The sequence below is a fragment of the Topomyia yanbarensis genome, chromosome 3 (genome assembly GCF_030247195.1).
Source record: "Topomyia yanbarensis strain Yona2022 chromosome 3, ASM3024719v1, whole genome shotgun sequence".
NCBI classification, from domain to species: Eukaryota; Metazoa; Arthropoda; class Insecta; order Diptera; family Culicidae; genus Topomyia; species Topomyia yanbarensis.
The window spans coordinates 278,754,681-278,771,415 of NC_080672.1; the positions used below are offsets into that span (position 1 = coordinate 278,754,681).

The 16,735-nt window shown below is 36.0% G+C and overlaps 1 protein-coding gene across 2 annotated transcripts in view; it reads left to right on the top strand.

The window, feature by feature from the left end:
• The window catches only part of LOC131690936 (cyclin-dependent kinase 14), a 438,487-nt gene that overhangs the window by 357,612 nt on the left and 64,140 nt on the right, over positions 1–16,735 (top strand). For both annotated transcript variants that reach the window (XM_058977020.1, XM_058977021.1), the window contains one exon: positions 11,171–11,367. In XM_058977020.1, the coding sequence (XP_058833003.1) occupies positions 11,171–11,367 (197 nt within the window). The remainder of the gene's footprint in view (positions 1–11,170; positions 11,368–16,735) is intronic.

Sequence of the window (16,735 nt, forward strand, 5' to 3'; positions counted from 1 at the left end):
AAGGAATCCACTCCGAATCGCACTTTTCCCAGATATTTCCATTGACGTTCATGTTCTGAGATGCAGTTGACCAATTTTGCAAATAATTTTATGTGATTCAGTTAAACATTTTGAATAAATCTTTCGAAGATACTAAATTTCTGCGGTGCAAATGTTCTGAGATATTTAGGTATGAATTGTTGATATTGGTGAAATATTTGCGATGTTGACCAAGACATTAGATTACTGTAATCAATTTTACTCTATTCTTATATCGTAATACAAATTCTATTAAAAAATTTAATCAAGTTACTGTTCTCTGAAAAGTACTATATTAAAAGTGCAATACAATTTTTATCAAAAGCCTCAGAAGGCTGCTGTTCTCGGAAAAGTTGTTAACTACATTCTGGACTACACGGCTAATTTTTTGAGTTTTCAATTTAAGCGGAAAAGCAAATAGTGGCTCCCATGCGAATTTCCATAAAAACTTTAAACACGATCTGTCAGACTTTTATTTTTTAACAGTTCAAGCCCAACTTTTTTCTTGCGCACATAGGTTCCAAAACTATTTTTGCTTAAGTCTGTTGAGGTCAAGAAACACGAAAGTCCTATTTTAATCCTGGTATGTTCTCCTCTCGCAGTGCTAGAATCTGCTCAAAGACAGCCGAAATTGATAGGTGTCATCAGTTTTCAATAATCCTGTAAGACAACGACGATATATCAAAATATTATGTTTCACCTTTAACTGAAACTGTTTCTGGCAGCACCGCTCCAGCGGAATCCAATTAGGTTTATTGCAAAAACTGCAGTTCTAAGAGTAGTAATTCACTCAAATGAAAGGTTATACTTCTAGTTATTTGCCTTACTTGTTTTTTCAGTAAATCTTCCCTAAACCAAAAGTTTTGAAAACATTGTAGTTTATAAACAACCTGGGCATGATGAGATTTTTTTTCACTTGACGCTTTGCCTACTTTAAAACGTGAAGAAATCGAACCTTTTAATTGATTATGCGAGTTTTTATATATGGGAAATGAGACGGTTTGGCGTTATTCTTCAAGGGATCTTTTAAAGTAACTGCATAACAGTCCCATCATAATTTGTAAGCCAATTTATGAATGTTTACTAGGTTTTGTGATAATCCTTAGCTTTTGCAAAATACATGCATCGAAAAACAAAAATATTGAAATCGTTATGTCATCTACTGCATTTTTAAAAACATAAAACTCTTTTCTAGTTATGTGCAGTACAGTCTTGTAAAGTATGGCTCGCATATGGGAACAGGATCAAAATCGAATTTTTTTTCAATGCTGTATAATTCATTTGTGCCTCACTTTCCATCTATGTCAAAAACGATACATCCAATTTGCTATACGATTCCATTTTTATATGAAGCTAAGGTCGGATCGTATTGCGAATAAATAGACAGATTCAAGTCTAGCCAAACAATTCCTATTTCCTGTCTACCCCGCATTTATTTACCTACTTCTCACACCATTCCTAATTGTCAGCTTAACATTTCGACATAGTTTCTGAATGCAACAGAAATAACAACATTCGCAGAAGCAGTACAAAGTTTGCTTTACTATTCGTTCTATACATATTAGCGTAGCGATAAAAATCTCCACGATTAATTTGCAAAATTGACTCGATCGATTTTCAAAATCGACGGAACATTTGAGCAAGTTTCTCTGATCCCTCCACCTCCAACTAAGCGCAAAACGTAATTCTGTAGGTTCAAGATGCATGGGATTTTTACAATTCCCGAAAATTGCTTAGAAGATTTTTCGACTTTGGATAGTGACCAAGTCAGGTTAGGACATGTTTTTAACTACTGATAGTTAATTTTGAGGTACTGACAAACAAACATAGCACAGTACAGTATACAAACCTCCCACAATATCAACACCAGGGACCCATAAAGTGTCGACAAAAATTCACCCCACGTGAAAAGAATGAAAAGGAAAATTTTCCACCGTTTCAGAGGTGATTCTGTGCTGATGGCTAGGTTCGCAGCAACATTGTACTTCAGGATATTGTCTGCTGTACAGACGAACACAGCGGAAAGGAAATATGATGTTACGGTATTGGTGACCTAATTTTCCGGTGTATCCGAAATATGTCTCAAATAACACTCGCCGAATGTACCGCATCATACTAGAGCTATTGGAAGGATTCAAAGGTTTTGAACCCAACACATAGCGTTGATGGGGCCGCTTGTTCATCGTTCGGTATTCTCAATGCTATGGATCTCAATTGCTTCATGATTATTTTTATGAAAATCAAAACAAAATTACGCAGAAACTTTTTCGTTTAATTTAGCTTAAAATTGTCTTTCAAAATTGTGAACTATGCGAATTCGCGACGATGAAAAAAGTGATGCTAAAAAGTATGACGGGACAATAAATACATTACAGAGCATGACTGTCGTGTTGCCTATAGCTATGGCAGTTCGTATTACATTATGCTTCTATTCTTCCACTGTAAGGTGAACGATGTTCATAGGACTTCCTTACACTGCCGTCGCGGGCGGATTCTGACGCCGAGCATTTCACAACATAATGACTGACGCGGCGGAAAGTACGACTCCCGGTGCTCAGTACTATAGAATTAATTAAAAACTTTGTGTGCTAGTGAACAATTTGGCTGAATAAATCATCTCACTTCTTTTGTGTTCGAATCAGATGAGGTCTTATAGAGTACATACATACGTACTTGTGACTTATGGGTGAGTATACAACAACATGGGAAATCCTGGCCCTCATCGTGAAACACCGAAACAAAGATTATCTCGGTAAAACTTTTACCCATTAAATGGCTTCACGTAAAAATATTTTGTTTGCGTGGAATTCTGTGCTTCAGTTCAACTCTGAGAGTTTTTGCTTGAGATGTGCTCAAGTTTGTTTGATGTATATCTTGAGCAAGGAGATGTTTCGTGTCTTATAGCGATTCGTCGAATTATTTCAGTGTTGAATTAAGTTTATCATTTGTGTATCTTAGATTCGTAAAGTAAACTATAGAATATATATATTGATTTTCACTAAAGCATGGTGTAACGTGGAACGTCTGATCTTATTGTGCCTATGACGAACCATCTAAACTGCCCGGAACTCCGCCCGATTGAAACATATTGGGGTATTATCAAAGATAAACTGAAGAAGAGTTAAAAAGCCAAGGATACTACTTCATTCACTAGATAGTAAAAAAGCAGCCGGTGAGGTTGACCAACAGCTTGTGCAGATGTTGATGGCAGGTATAAAACCCAAAATTCCCTAAATCCACATTGCACTTTTAGACTACAATAAATACCTAACCTTTTCTTCTAATAACGTTTTATTTTAAAAACAAACTCTTTCTGAGATACTTTCGATTGAAAGCGTACTTCATGTTGCAACTACCAGCACAATAAGTGATACCCATGATGGTGAACATACGACGCTATGAAACAGCAGAGAAACGATATTAGGCTATTGCAAAGAGAGACTAACATGTTTGCACTGGTTGCATAGTATGGGGGAGCCTATTTGTCCACCCGTATCTTTAAGTGACTAGTGAGAACGTGGTATTAGGCTGTGAACCATTTGGTGAAATTTTTAACTTTTAGTTAAAATCTGACACTTCGAAAGTTATTTACAAAATAACTACTCTGGAGCATGGTTAAAATTGACAGAGCGATAGTTAAATTGGACAGGTCGATGGTTAAAATTTTGCCCATGATGCAGAATAAAAAGGTGGAAACATTTCCTGTACCTAATTGAGGTTATCAATATTTTTCAATGCAAAATTAAGGGATAAAGATGGAAACGATAACGTGTTGTGTTAAGATTTGTTTGGGTTATTTTATGATGTGGATGTTTACTTTTCGTGGCTATGACTGTCATACTTAATGTAATATGAAAAAACTAATTTTAAAATATCGACAAATGTTCACACCTCTACCAACTTGTGGTCATCGCAGCTGTCAATTCTAAATAACTATCCATATGTCAACTTTTGAAATGGTTCGCTTTCTCGGTTAAATTTTTCCATTCAAGAGAAAATAACTTTCGTGCTGTCAAATTTTAACTAAAAGTTAAAAAAATCGCCAAATGATTCACATCCTTAGAGAGCAACGACACGTTTCATTCATTGGACATGAAACGAAGCATTGTCTCCCGTTCTTTTTTGGGTTCATTATGGATAGGGATGATAAGAAATCGGGAAGAAAATTGTGGAAAGAGAATCAATGAACGGAACTCGATCAAAAAGCGCCTTTTTTAACTTTTTCGATACACTCAGTATAAGTACTAGACTGGTTTAATTTTTGACTTTTAGCTCCACCCGGCTTTTCTGATTCCTTTTATGGTCCTTAGTAATTGTGCAAATTTTGGTACCGATTGGTTGTATCTACGGACCATCCAAAAATTTCAAAGTTTATATGGAAGTTTGTATGGAAAATCGCTTAACATTGAAAATAAATTCTTAAAAAATCACCTCATCATTCAATTAATCAGAACACTATATATTTCTAAAGGTATTCTTCTACTGAACACATTCGGGGAACATTGCAAGTTTATGAAAATTCGTTGAGAAAAGTTATTAACAAAAGAAGCAGTATGACTTCAAAACAAGTGGACTTTATTAGTAACCATAGCAACCCTGTTTGAATAGCTACATCGTTATACCAGTGTAACCAAGATTTGCCACCCACCGCTCGTGTATGGCAGACACAGCTATTCAAACAGGGTTGCTATGATTAATAATAAAATCCACTTGTTTTGAAGTCATGCTGCTTCTTTAGTTAATAACTTTTCTCAGCGAATTTTCATAAACTTGCAATGTTTCACGAATGTGTTCAGTAGAAGCTTACCTTTAGAAATATATAGTGTTCTGATTAATTGATTGATAAGGTGATTTTTTAAGAATTTATTTTCAATGTTAACCGATTTTCCATACAAACTTCCATATAAACTTTGAAATTTTTGGAGGGTCCGTAGATACAACCAATGGGTACCAAAATTTGCACAATTACTAAGGACCATAAAAGGAATCAGAAAAGCCGGGCGGAGCTAAAAGTCAAAAATTGAACCAGTCTAATAAGTACTGTAGAAATTGATCTCTAATAATCTCACTCCGGTTGGAATAAAACGATATTTTTAAAAGCACTTTTCGTTTTCGTTATTTGTACGGCTTGGTGCGTTAAGTGCAACTACTTTAATTGAAACTGTCTCTCTGTTTGCTTACAATTTTCCTAGTATTTTCCTTGAAATATTTTTGAATTTTTAAGACCTAAACTAAATAAAAGGTCACAATTTTAAAATTTCATTATTTGTAATTATCTAAGTTCACATAAGTTCATCAACAGGTCTACCTCTACGGTATGTGAACAATTTGTTTACAGTTTCCTTTAGCAGATCAAAACATTGGAATATATAGGAGTAACTCGGGTAAAGTGGTAGATGGCATTCTACCGGCAAAATATCAAAGCACAGGCGTCATGCGCTATTGACATCTGTTAGTTACAATCATAGGCGAATCTTTATGGTATACCGACGCGTACCCCGTTTTAGTTTTAAGTGATTTCACAATTACTTTCTCTCAAGTTTGCACATCGATTTTTTTATTGTTTTTCGAAATAAACTTTTTGAAAGTATATTCTTTAAAGTTCTTTTTAGTCTTTATTTCAATAATATAAACGAATTTCGTGTCATTTATGCATTGGAAAATATGACGCTCTCATTTTTGTAAAATGTGGTGTCGGAGTTAATTGGGAATCTTTAACCCTATGTCATGAATCACTAATGAAGCTTCATTTTGCATCCAAATGTTGTCTATTAGGTAGTTCATGCCATTTCTACTCATCGTATATGAAAGGGGGTACGTTTTTCCATAATTTTCCCTTAATGCGAAGATGGCTGACCCAATTTGACCATTTGTCTTAGTCTCAAATGAAAGATGTTACATCCGTCCCCCTTGCTATTAAATTTCATATCGATCCGACTTCCGGTTCCGGAGCGAGGCAGTTCACTCCACGACGACCAACTTTGGTAATTTTGAACATAATCAATAGGAGCTCGTTTACTCTTAGGAGAATTGATATTTTTGGTTAGTTTCAGCGAAAAATTGTAGCTTACTTCATTCTCTTCACTATTGGAAGTTTAAACATGAAAAAATAATTAGTTATGTTCATCTAACTTAAGACTTAACGGCTGAAAAAAAAGTTTCCCACTTTATCCCAATACATTCTATTGTCCAAAAATTCAGTTCTAAAATAAAATGTTGTAAAACATGTTGAGAAATTGGGACGATTAAATTGCTACAAAACATGTGAATTTCTTAATCTAGGTAATTTTTTTAAGTCCCAACAGTTTTGCAAGATTGTTTAAAATCAAAACACCTGAAGTTCTTATATTTGCTTAGTAGAAAAGGTAATATTATAGGGCATTCACTTTATAGAATCCCGAGAATTCAATTGAATAAAGCAATGAGTATTACTGGTGTGCCTTTCGCCATTGTTCACGGATCGAGATATTTTTTATGTACTAGAAAAATCTTTCTGCAATATTTTCAATCGGTAAGTGGTAATTTTATGAAAAACCATCTGTAGAAGGATATTTAAAAACCACGGGTGTCGTTTTTACCAAGCATGTAAAAACTTGAAGGATTATTTAAACTAGTAATTGTTGTTCAAGCTTATCTGGCAACATTGTGTGCAGAAATGTGTCAGTTTTCAGCATAAATGAAAATAAATGTTCTACTCTGTGCAGCTATTCTCATTGCAACAAACCAATTATCTTCTCATTGGTGGGCCAAACTTCACCGCATCGGAAGAGAATCTGCTTGAAGTCTTATATTCCATTGGGCCGAAAATTTTCTAACTAGGTGTTCCGATCATGGACAGCATAGCATGATTTGTAAAACGAATCGTTCTACATTTTCATCCGATCGAAATAAACTAGTTTCAAATGAAAAATTGCATTGTCACGAGCCGAATTTTATAAGCAGATGAATTTTTTTTTTCTGTCATCAGCAATCAGTTTAATAACTTGAAAGAATTGATTAGTTATTCCTGAAATTGCATTGCATTATATTTTCAAGTTTATGTTGCTAGTTGGGCTGCACTGCTGATTCTTTCCTGTGTGCTGGATGCAGAAAGATTATTTTCATTGTGGTAGTGCATGGGAAGCAACATGGTGAAAAATGGAACCTTCATATTTGTGAATCACTTACTACTGCCAATTCCCGGTTTTATCAGCCCCCGATTTCATCAACCTCCGATTTTGTCAACCCTCGATTTTATCAGCTTTTTGACCCGATTTTGTCAGCCTCATGAAACAATATTTTATGAGCTTTAGCAGACGAACCAAGACAAATTCGATTAAACCCTTTCTGGAGAATAATTTCCTTGTCTTAAAGACGCAAATATGCGAAAATAAAAAAGTCATATTTTTTAATTTTTGCGCTGCACAGTGGGGCAGAATGCTGCTTTCGACGCTCAAAACCTCTGGCGCCCTAGGTATGTAGCCTGGAGGATTGGTGTCTTCAGCAAAGTATTTTGGTTAGAAATGAGCATTATTTTGACAACTTTTGTTTTGATCTAGATAAGTAGAAACTGATCTAGATCAATTCTATCTTTTGAAAATGACGTTCTATCAAAAAACTTTCTTCGGCAAAGATGTTTGTTTTGATGCTTTTAGTGTATGTACCAAAGACACTTATACTATATAATCTATGTAGATGGCGCTACAAGACATTTAAAAAAACGCGAAAAAAATTAATTTTAACATTTTTTTAATGAACAAATCTTTGGAAGAATATTTTTTATTTCTAAATCCTCGAAAATATACAAAAATTAAAAAGTTCTGAAGAATGATAAATGTTATCATGACATTTAAAGGGTATTTTCATTATTAATCTTAAAAAATTTGTCCACAAAATTTGTAATAACTCACGAAGCGGCAGGTAGCGGTAGCTGATATTTTGTCCGTGAAAAGTAGAGACCTATTAACTTTATAACTAAGAAGAGAAATAAGTAGGGTAAGGTGGGGCTTTTTTCTGCAGGCATTTGAAATAAGGAAAAATAATATATAATTTTGTGAAACAGGTGCTAGTTCGCTTGAGAATTTCGAGTAATCTAAAGAAATACGTAAATATTTTCTTGTTTTGAATTTTAATATAATATTTCGGACCAAAAATAAATGTTTAAAGTAATTTTATTCAAATGCTGTGTCTAGTTCTTTCTGCAGTTTTTCATATTGTAGTTCAGTCATAAGGCAGTGCTTATTCTTTGCAAGAAATGTTTCGTAAGTTGCGATTTGAATTCATCCCCTTCCGCTGAATTTTTGAACTCTTTCTTACAACACCTGTTCTCAGTTTTCTATACACGCTCGTTAGAAAGTTTTGTAAAATGAGTTATACTTACACAAATTCACACTTTTCTTCTAATGCTAATAAATCTGCAACTCGGTTTTGAATGTATGAATTTGTTATTATTATTGTTATTCATCTTATAGTTAATTTCACATAACCTTAAACTACCAAGACTGGGGTATCAACTAGCCAGACACAATATTTTAGCTGCCGTCACCCATTGAGCAATGATTGCGGAATTCGCTCTTTTACAATATCGTAAAAGTGCTGCAGAACTGTTAATAGTGACAGAACGCCAGATCGCCCTAAAACAGAATTGAACTGTTTTACCGCATCCATAAAATGCCTCTCATATTGGAAAATTTTGGGTAAAGTTAGACATCATCTTGGTGCGGATTTTACTCTGAAATATTTGTCGGCTTTCTCGTAATCTTCGTATTCCGTAACGATTACACACGATTTAATGAGCAACTGTGGGTTTTTGGTTATGATATTTTATTGTTCATTCCGATTGGGTATACATGTAGTCCAGCATATCTTGCATTTTCTAATGACATCAGGATTTCGTCATTATTGGTTGGACTTTTATTTCTTAAACATCCATTATTTATAATGTCTTTGTTTTGGAATTGATTCAATAATAACCCATTGAAATTTTGTCTAGTTTTCAATGACAATCTCGAGTCATCATGCTGCATGGTTTTGCGGACAAGGTAGTTGATACATGCTATTTTTAAGCCCCTCTCTAAACAAAATCCTTGCTACAGGTTTTGATTTGTCGGAAAATCAATCGTGGTTGATTTAATGATACAAATGTCGTGATTAGCTGTTTTACTAAAGCAGCCTGTAAGAATTTAAAATAAAATATACGTTGCATATTTGTATTTCTTCTCCTTTAAAGCGCATTTCGCTGATAGACCAAATTTCTGAGATATGAGCAGAAGAAAAAAGGTATTATTAACATGGAACGAGGGGTGGACCAATCGATCTAAACATTGGACTAATTATATTGTGGTCGTCAATGGATAATTCCCCCAAAATGATTTGAATCCGACCCGAATTTCGGAATGCAACGTAACATCCATGAAAGCATATTCATTTTCCTATAATTGTCTGCTCTATAGATGCCACCGAGCAATATCTCGTAACGCATATTACATCCCACCGGTATTAGGGCAGTGGTTATAGGGTCAAGTTCCCCCGGGGTTGGCACCAAGCTGGCCTGCGAGTTGTTTACTTTTTTGACCTTGGGATTGGTTCTGGAAAGGAGCGTAGAAGTGGAATCTGTATCTGAAACATGAGAAATTTCCCATGCTTTGTTTTAAGAACACTGAATATTTTTTCTGCATAGAACAAATTGCACTAAGGAAGTTTTCGTTTGTATTCCAATTCTTCTTGTAGAAACCTGCTTCAAAAATCTCAATGACATGTTTGATAACAGATTGTTCTTCAGCCATCATATTTCATGTATCATTTATTAGTTATCCAAATAACTAGGTTTCATATTTTGAATTATAAAAACATCAGTTGTTGAAAGATATGCCAACTTTCACGAGGTTATAGTTTACAAATTTATTCTTTGCTTGCCCACACCACGATCACTTACGAAATTCATTATGGAAATCCAAGATTCATTTCTCCGAGCCATCTAGGAGACGAGCCACTTGAGCCAATTTGTGCTGATTCCTGATCATAAACTTTGTGCTTTTAGCATAATTCGACGAATCCGTTGCTTATGTTGCTCTCTATTAATTAATAAGATTGGAAAGCGCTGCCTGCCGTAGTCGTTGCTCTTTCTGTTAATTATTTTAAACTTCGTAGCTACGAAAACTCGAAACAGGCACCATTCTAGATGGTAGTTGATAGCTACTTCCCCAATAATGTTCAGTTTCTGACGACGGTACGCTGTGGCAATTTCATTAAGTGTTTTCAAGTGCTTATTAGTCAAAATGCTGGTTGACATTTTCTGGAAGTTGCTGAAATCTCTGTACAGCCAGAAGAAAAATCGATTTCCGTTCCTTCAAACATCAACGATAGAAGCACAAAAACCATCAAAAGTATTTACAATCCACTTTTGACTGCTTCATCACATTCCGGTTTTTTTTGCGGCTACGTACAGCAGCCTTGCAAATGCTTGTTTATATCTTTCTTTCCGACGCTGAAGTAATAGATTACAGCAGGTACATTTCCATTTTCGAGTCGCTGCTACCGAGTCAGCCTCTGAGCTCCAATAAGTTACACGTGACTCGCGGAAAAAGCTTTTACCTCCCAGTTTCAGTTTCTTTCGATTCTGGGTGGCGTTTTACTTGTTGTGTTACCTTGACTGGAAATGCAAACAAATTAAGCTGAGTGAATTTCTTGCGCTAAAATTGTAAGGTAAATATTTGCACGCTCTAGTATGGTGTGCTTTACGGTAGTGTTGCTGTTCTGGCCGATAAAACCGATTCGCGTGCTTGGAGAATCGCACTTGATAAAAAGTCAAAGAGTTGGCAAAGCACATTGCCGACCCAATGAAATCCGACAAAGAAAGTAAACAACAACCGTGCGTTATCTTTTTGTACCAACTTGATCGGGGTTCATTTAGCTAACAGTTTAGTGGGAAGAAACCTTCATCTTAATTTGCAAAAACCATCCTCAAATGCAATTGTCCTACGTAGAAAATTTTCAATTTCATATTTTGCGGTCGTTGGGAAGTAGCCAGTCAAGATAATAAAAACTTAAATTTGGATAGGTTAACATTTACAATTTCTTTTGCCGGGCTATATGTTTGATCCAACATGGCAGACATGGTGTCAAGTAGCAAATGAGTATTAACTTTCCCTTTGTTTTTTACCTTCTTTTCCAGACTGGAACCGAGTCGGTGATCACGACCGAGTGCATCGGCAACTGTCAGTGTCCTCCGATAGCAAACTGCTAGACGATGACATTCGGGAAGAAACGCGTGTGATAATGCGACCTAAGAAGCCGCCCCGGCCCAAGTCCGAAGTGTTTCTGAATAAACATGACCCGCATCCCAGAAGGAAACGGTTTAGTGCATTTGGGGTAAGTAAATGTATGATTTATAAATAAGCTTAGTTTATGGGCGTTATGGTATGGTATTACAACTTCATAAAATTAATATCTATATGCAAGTAGTCAGTAATTTCTTAGTATGGTGCCTTTCAATATTTATATCAAATTGCTAGAATTTATTCCATAGGGCTTAGACTATGCACCACGTAGTCAAAGAAGGAGCTGAAAAGCAACAAAGTATAGTAATAGCAATACAACCTCTGCAATCCGCCCTTTATTCGCAGACAAAAAGCTCCAGGAGACAATTTACATTCATACGTCATATAAATCATATCACTTGTTCGCTCTTTTGTATAATTTGCATGGGAAAATAAGCTCGTGTACGATGTATTTGTTCCGAGCAACCCCACCCTTCTCAGCAAAGACTGGTTGCGGAAAAGCTCTGCGAACTAAAGAAGACAGTAAAAATGACAAAGAAATGTCACTTCTGAACTTTGTGGCTGCTTGTCTGCGTCCGTTTAGCGCTGGAACCTGGAATTCACCGCAAGAGATTTGAACCTTTCTCTTTTGCCGTTGGTTCTACTGTTGGGCATTTGCAAGTTTTTGTTTGGTAATCACTTGTGATAGATTCAGCAGCTTCATTTCAAACGAATTGTAACTTATCACAAAAACTGCGGCATTTGATCCTATTTTTTGCTTGACACTTATTCTGACGCTATAGCGAAACGGATCTGAAAAAAATATGAAAATCCCCCAAAGTGCTGTGCCTTGTTGTTATAGCAATGTGTCTTCACCGAGAAAGCTGTATGACTATTGTTAACGCAGAGAGTGATCGTTTTTAAAACTGGTATGATCTGGCATCCGGTGGGAGGCTGGGAGCCAGCCATGCAATGATACTGATAAATCACAACAACAAATGTAGGAAAGGATGCCGCTCATGGTTATGAATATCCCTAATGGTCACTATTGTCGTACAGTCGCTTCTCGACGGGACTGCCGCTGATGTTAGTGCAAAGGATGTGGATACATGCTGAGCTTTGCAAAGGACGACAATAACCAGCTGCTAGCATAAATGTTCACTATTCGCTGCATGCTGATTTACAGAAAGACAAATGCTTGCATGTTCAGATTTACGGTTTTTTTTTCAAGTTAATGCAGTAAATCCAGTGCAACTTTTTTAACTAAGTGCATTGTTTTATAGTTCCATAACTCATGATATGTGAACTTCCTGATATCTAGTGATATCTTTTCGCAAGAACGAACTGGCAATTTGTTTATGTCCAATGACGTGGTGAATAGCTTGGAGGTTACAGAGCTGGTTTACAAGTTTACACAATTTTCAAAATTCAAATCATCTTTGTAAATATCTTCTCTCTAATTCAGGGAAAGTATAAGTATTCGAAATGAAACTGATACTCTAAATTATTTGTAACTGTGCTATATTTCTCCCTAAGTAGAAAATTGGGTGCAATCACTTTTGCGCGTGAAGGGCACGAAACATATACCTAAAATCAATAATGGGATGGGAGTCTAGAAAAGGCATACAAGAATATTGCAGCTCAGAATTGCAGATTCAACCGTATCCCATGTGATCAAGATGTTCAACGTGCATCAGACAACCAAACGGAACGATGGTAGCGGTTCAAATAGGTCCATTAAAACATTCATGTCAAAACATAACCTTATAGTGATACTTCATTTGCATAGTGTATGAAATGAATTATTAAGAGACGATTTTGGGAAACCCTTTTTTTGTATATACTGAATTCAGGAAATCACCCAGCATTTGCTCGATCTGCCAGGGAAGAGGTGTTAGATATAACTCTCTTCTCAGACAGTATTATGCACGACTTGACAAACTATCTCGTACCAAATGAGCTCGAAAAGTCGTTATCTGACAACAAGTACACCATTTTTATCACTTTATCACGTCTCACCCGTTATCCCAAATCTTCGAATAGGGACCACTCCAATGAGGGCCTGACCACTATGTTTTATTGGTATTCTCTTATATTGAATCTCCTAGATCGAATCTCCCAGTCACTTGGATGAGGTGATTCATCAACAGTGTTATCTTTGAAAATTAACTATCTTGGTTATGCAACGAATTTCCCTGATCATATTTTATTGCAAATAATTAAGTCGGTTTTATTTTATTTTATTGCACATATTTTGTCGTATGTAGTTTAAAATGTTCTTTGATTTGATAGCATTGTAAGGGAACATGTATCCGCCGGTTGATGCTAATCGAGCTGACATTTCTTTGGACTGATGAAACTAATTTCTTTGTTTATTTGACCAACTAGGAAACTAATCCACGGAGCATTTAATGTGCGTGGGGATTACGCATTGTCTTGTGTGAGTGAAATGATGACTGTTGATTCATATATTAGGGGTTGAATCTATTTACTAATTTACAGCAGTTATATCAGCACGAAGAATATATGGTCGGTGTTGGGTCAGACCAGACTAAGTCGCAAAACCTTAAAAAATGAGATAATCATAGCACTGGATAAAGAATTTCTTCAGCTACATTCGACTTTTGGCTGATTTGAAATATGTTACAATAAGCAAGAATTTTAGAAAAAATAATTTCAGATTATAATGTAAACAAAGCTGCGATTCAAGCTTTAAACTCGTTTTCCTCGAAATCATACAATGTCACTTAGTTCGGTCTGACTTGACACCGACCATATGTTTTATTGTCATATTCATTGATTTACTTTTAGTCTCATTAATTAATTTAATGAAATCAAATTAATTAATTGTTCTCATTGTATCGAATACTTTCAACTTGTCATGTTAACTATATTTCTTCATGAGTATAAAAATATTCTAGCTTGAATATTCACGTAAAAGGTGACAGGTTACTTTCTTTTCGTTCTTATTGTCTCCAATCTTTTTCTAGTAATTAGTGTAAAAATTAGCGTCATCGATTTCATATTCGATATACAAAGCTAGTCGTTTAAGGTATTTCGGTAGTGCTTATTGCATACCATTTAAAATGCGCTTCAGTTAGCTTAACAACGTGCGCGAATAATGATAACATAAAAATCGGTACCTTATTCAATTGTTCGCAGAGAAAGAAACCAATATATAATTGCCATTTTACTTGCTATATAAATATCAAAGTTTTTACACGATAAATAATACTTGTATTATGAAATCTTCAATTACATAGGTATTGCCATATATAGATATGTCTCTAAACACTGACCAATGTCTCGAAACACTAAAGGTAATCTCTTTTCATGGTATTGTATTGTTTTTAGAATGTCGTAATTCGCCAGAATAAGGAAACAAGGAATAATGACATCGTAAACATACCGTTAGATTCAATTAAACATGAGCAACACTCCCGACTGTCGGCAGTCCGGAGCTGAAGTTGCTTTTTTTACAAACCGATCATTTCCAAATTAATTCAACAAACGGTAAATCTATCATAAATTCTCGGCAGCCGGCTGCCCAGTGCAATAAACACAGTTGAGAGTTGCATAGATTGTATCACTTATCAAGGTGAATCCAAATTTGTGTGACTCTTTACCCCATCCTACTAACAAAAAGTCCTTCCCGTGGCAAACATGGAGATGCAGAGGTATACACGGTCTCCATAACAACGTTTGCTGCACTAACATTTCTTTCCTTCCCCGATGACTATAAGGACGTGGCCAGCGCCGTTATTAACACTACAAAGTATAGAACTCTCGAAACGCATTGCACATTAAGAATGGATAGCTACTCCCAGGTCCCATTCGTTGATTTTTTTGTGCGATTTTGCTTGTTCTGGTCAATCACGGAGTAGCAACTACGAATTGTAGGTCATCATGCTCATGCTCATGATGTTCTGATCGAGCGAGCTATCAAGTTTAAGAGACGGCGATGGTTGAGTGGTAAGCGTGATCGCCGCCCATCCCAGTTGGTCTGGGTTCAATCTCAGCGGGGTCGTTTTTCTGAAGTGAAAATACCTGTGGTAACGTCTTCCTTTGGAAGGGAAATAAAGCCGTTGGTCCCCTGTTTATGAGTTGATAGGTCGAATCTAGTCTACATAGTGGAATCATCTGTCTGGTGTCGGTCTGTGGCTTCGTAGCGGAAATGGGCTGACCCCTATATTTATTAATAAATATATGCCTAAAGTGGTACTTGTGGAGTGCACAGTAGTGTATACGGTCTCTAGCAAAAGCATTTATCGGACCATTCCTTCCCTTTCCTTCCGCGATTTACGTTCGGGCCTGACAGGTGCCGGTATTGATCAATTAACACTTTAGCACTACCAGGAGTTACCCATTGAAAGATGTCTCGCTACTCCCAAGCTACTCTACTGATTCCCTGTGCAACTTCAGTTAGTCGAGTCCAGATCGATGACGGAGTAGCAGCCTGGAGTGGTCGCACAAGCTCAAACTCAACATAAGATATAAATTTGATAACTTTCTGATCGGGCGAGCTATCAAGTTTAAGAGTTTTGCTTGACATAGAAGTTGCTTTTTGAAATGTGCCTTCGAATCCATTTTATATGCAATTCGAGGTTATAGAGTGCCTTTATATACCAATAACTGGATGTGGGAAATGCTTAGCAGTCTTATCTTATTTATCTATCGATATCTGTGTCCATCGTTAGAACAAGTAAAAATAAGGAAACTTTGTGTGGGCGGTCCTCAAGGTGTTGTGTTGTTACCACTTCAACAATACTTTGTCGTCGATGGCTTGTTGAGGAAGCTGGGGAGCTGAATTTTCGACATACAGTTTTGCTATAGATTACACTGCGAAACAAAATTTAAAAAAATTGAAGCAGGAAAAAACGGAAAGTACCCGAAGTTTGGGGTACTGGAATTTTGGCGGCGAAGTTTTTTTTTAAAGAAATTGAACGGGGCTTCACAGCTTAAAACCAAAGTTTGTATGGATGGAGAACTCGGAATGTTGAATGATATCAATTAAAATTACCTTCTTTTATTATCCCATTAAACCATGTAAAAATGTTTATTGCTACATTAATGAAAATAAAGCAAATTTTTAGCTTAATCGGACATCATTAAGGGGTGCGGCATTCCCGAAAAAATCCAAAGGAAAATATATCTTTCGACGAAATATTTCTAAAAATATTATGAAATATTCGGTAATATCTAGTGGAAAAATTTCTGAAAAAAGTTTCGGAAACCGAATTTCCATTGTATTGTCAAATGATTTCAAAATGCACGAATCGTCGAGATCTGAGGTCAAAGCAAAAAAGTTAGATATATTTCTTTTTAGTGGTAGACTTGGTGCTCCTATAGTTGAGGTATACCAATAGTTTCAGTAGTGGGCTATACGGCTATAGACACATTCCAGCGTTAGGGGACAACGATTCCACGCATCATGCAACTGTTAACAGCTCTTCGTTTGAAAAATCCTACGATGTGCGCTA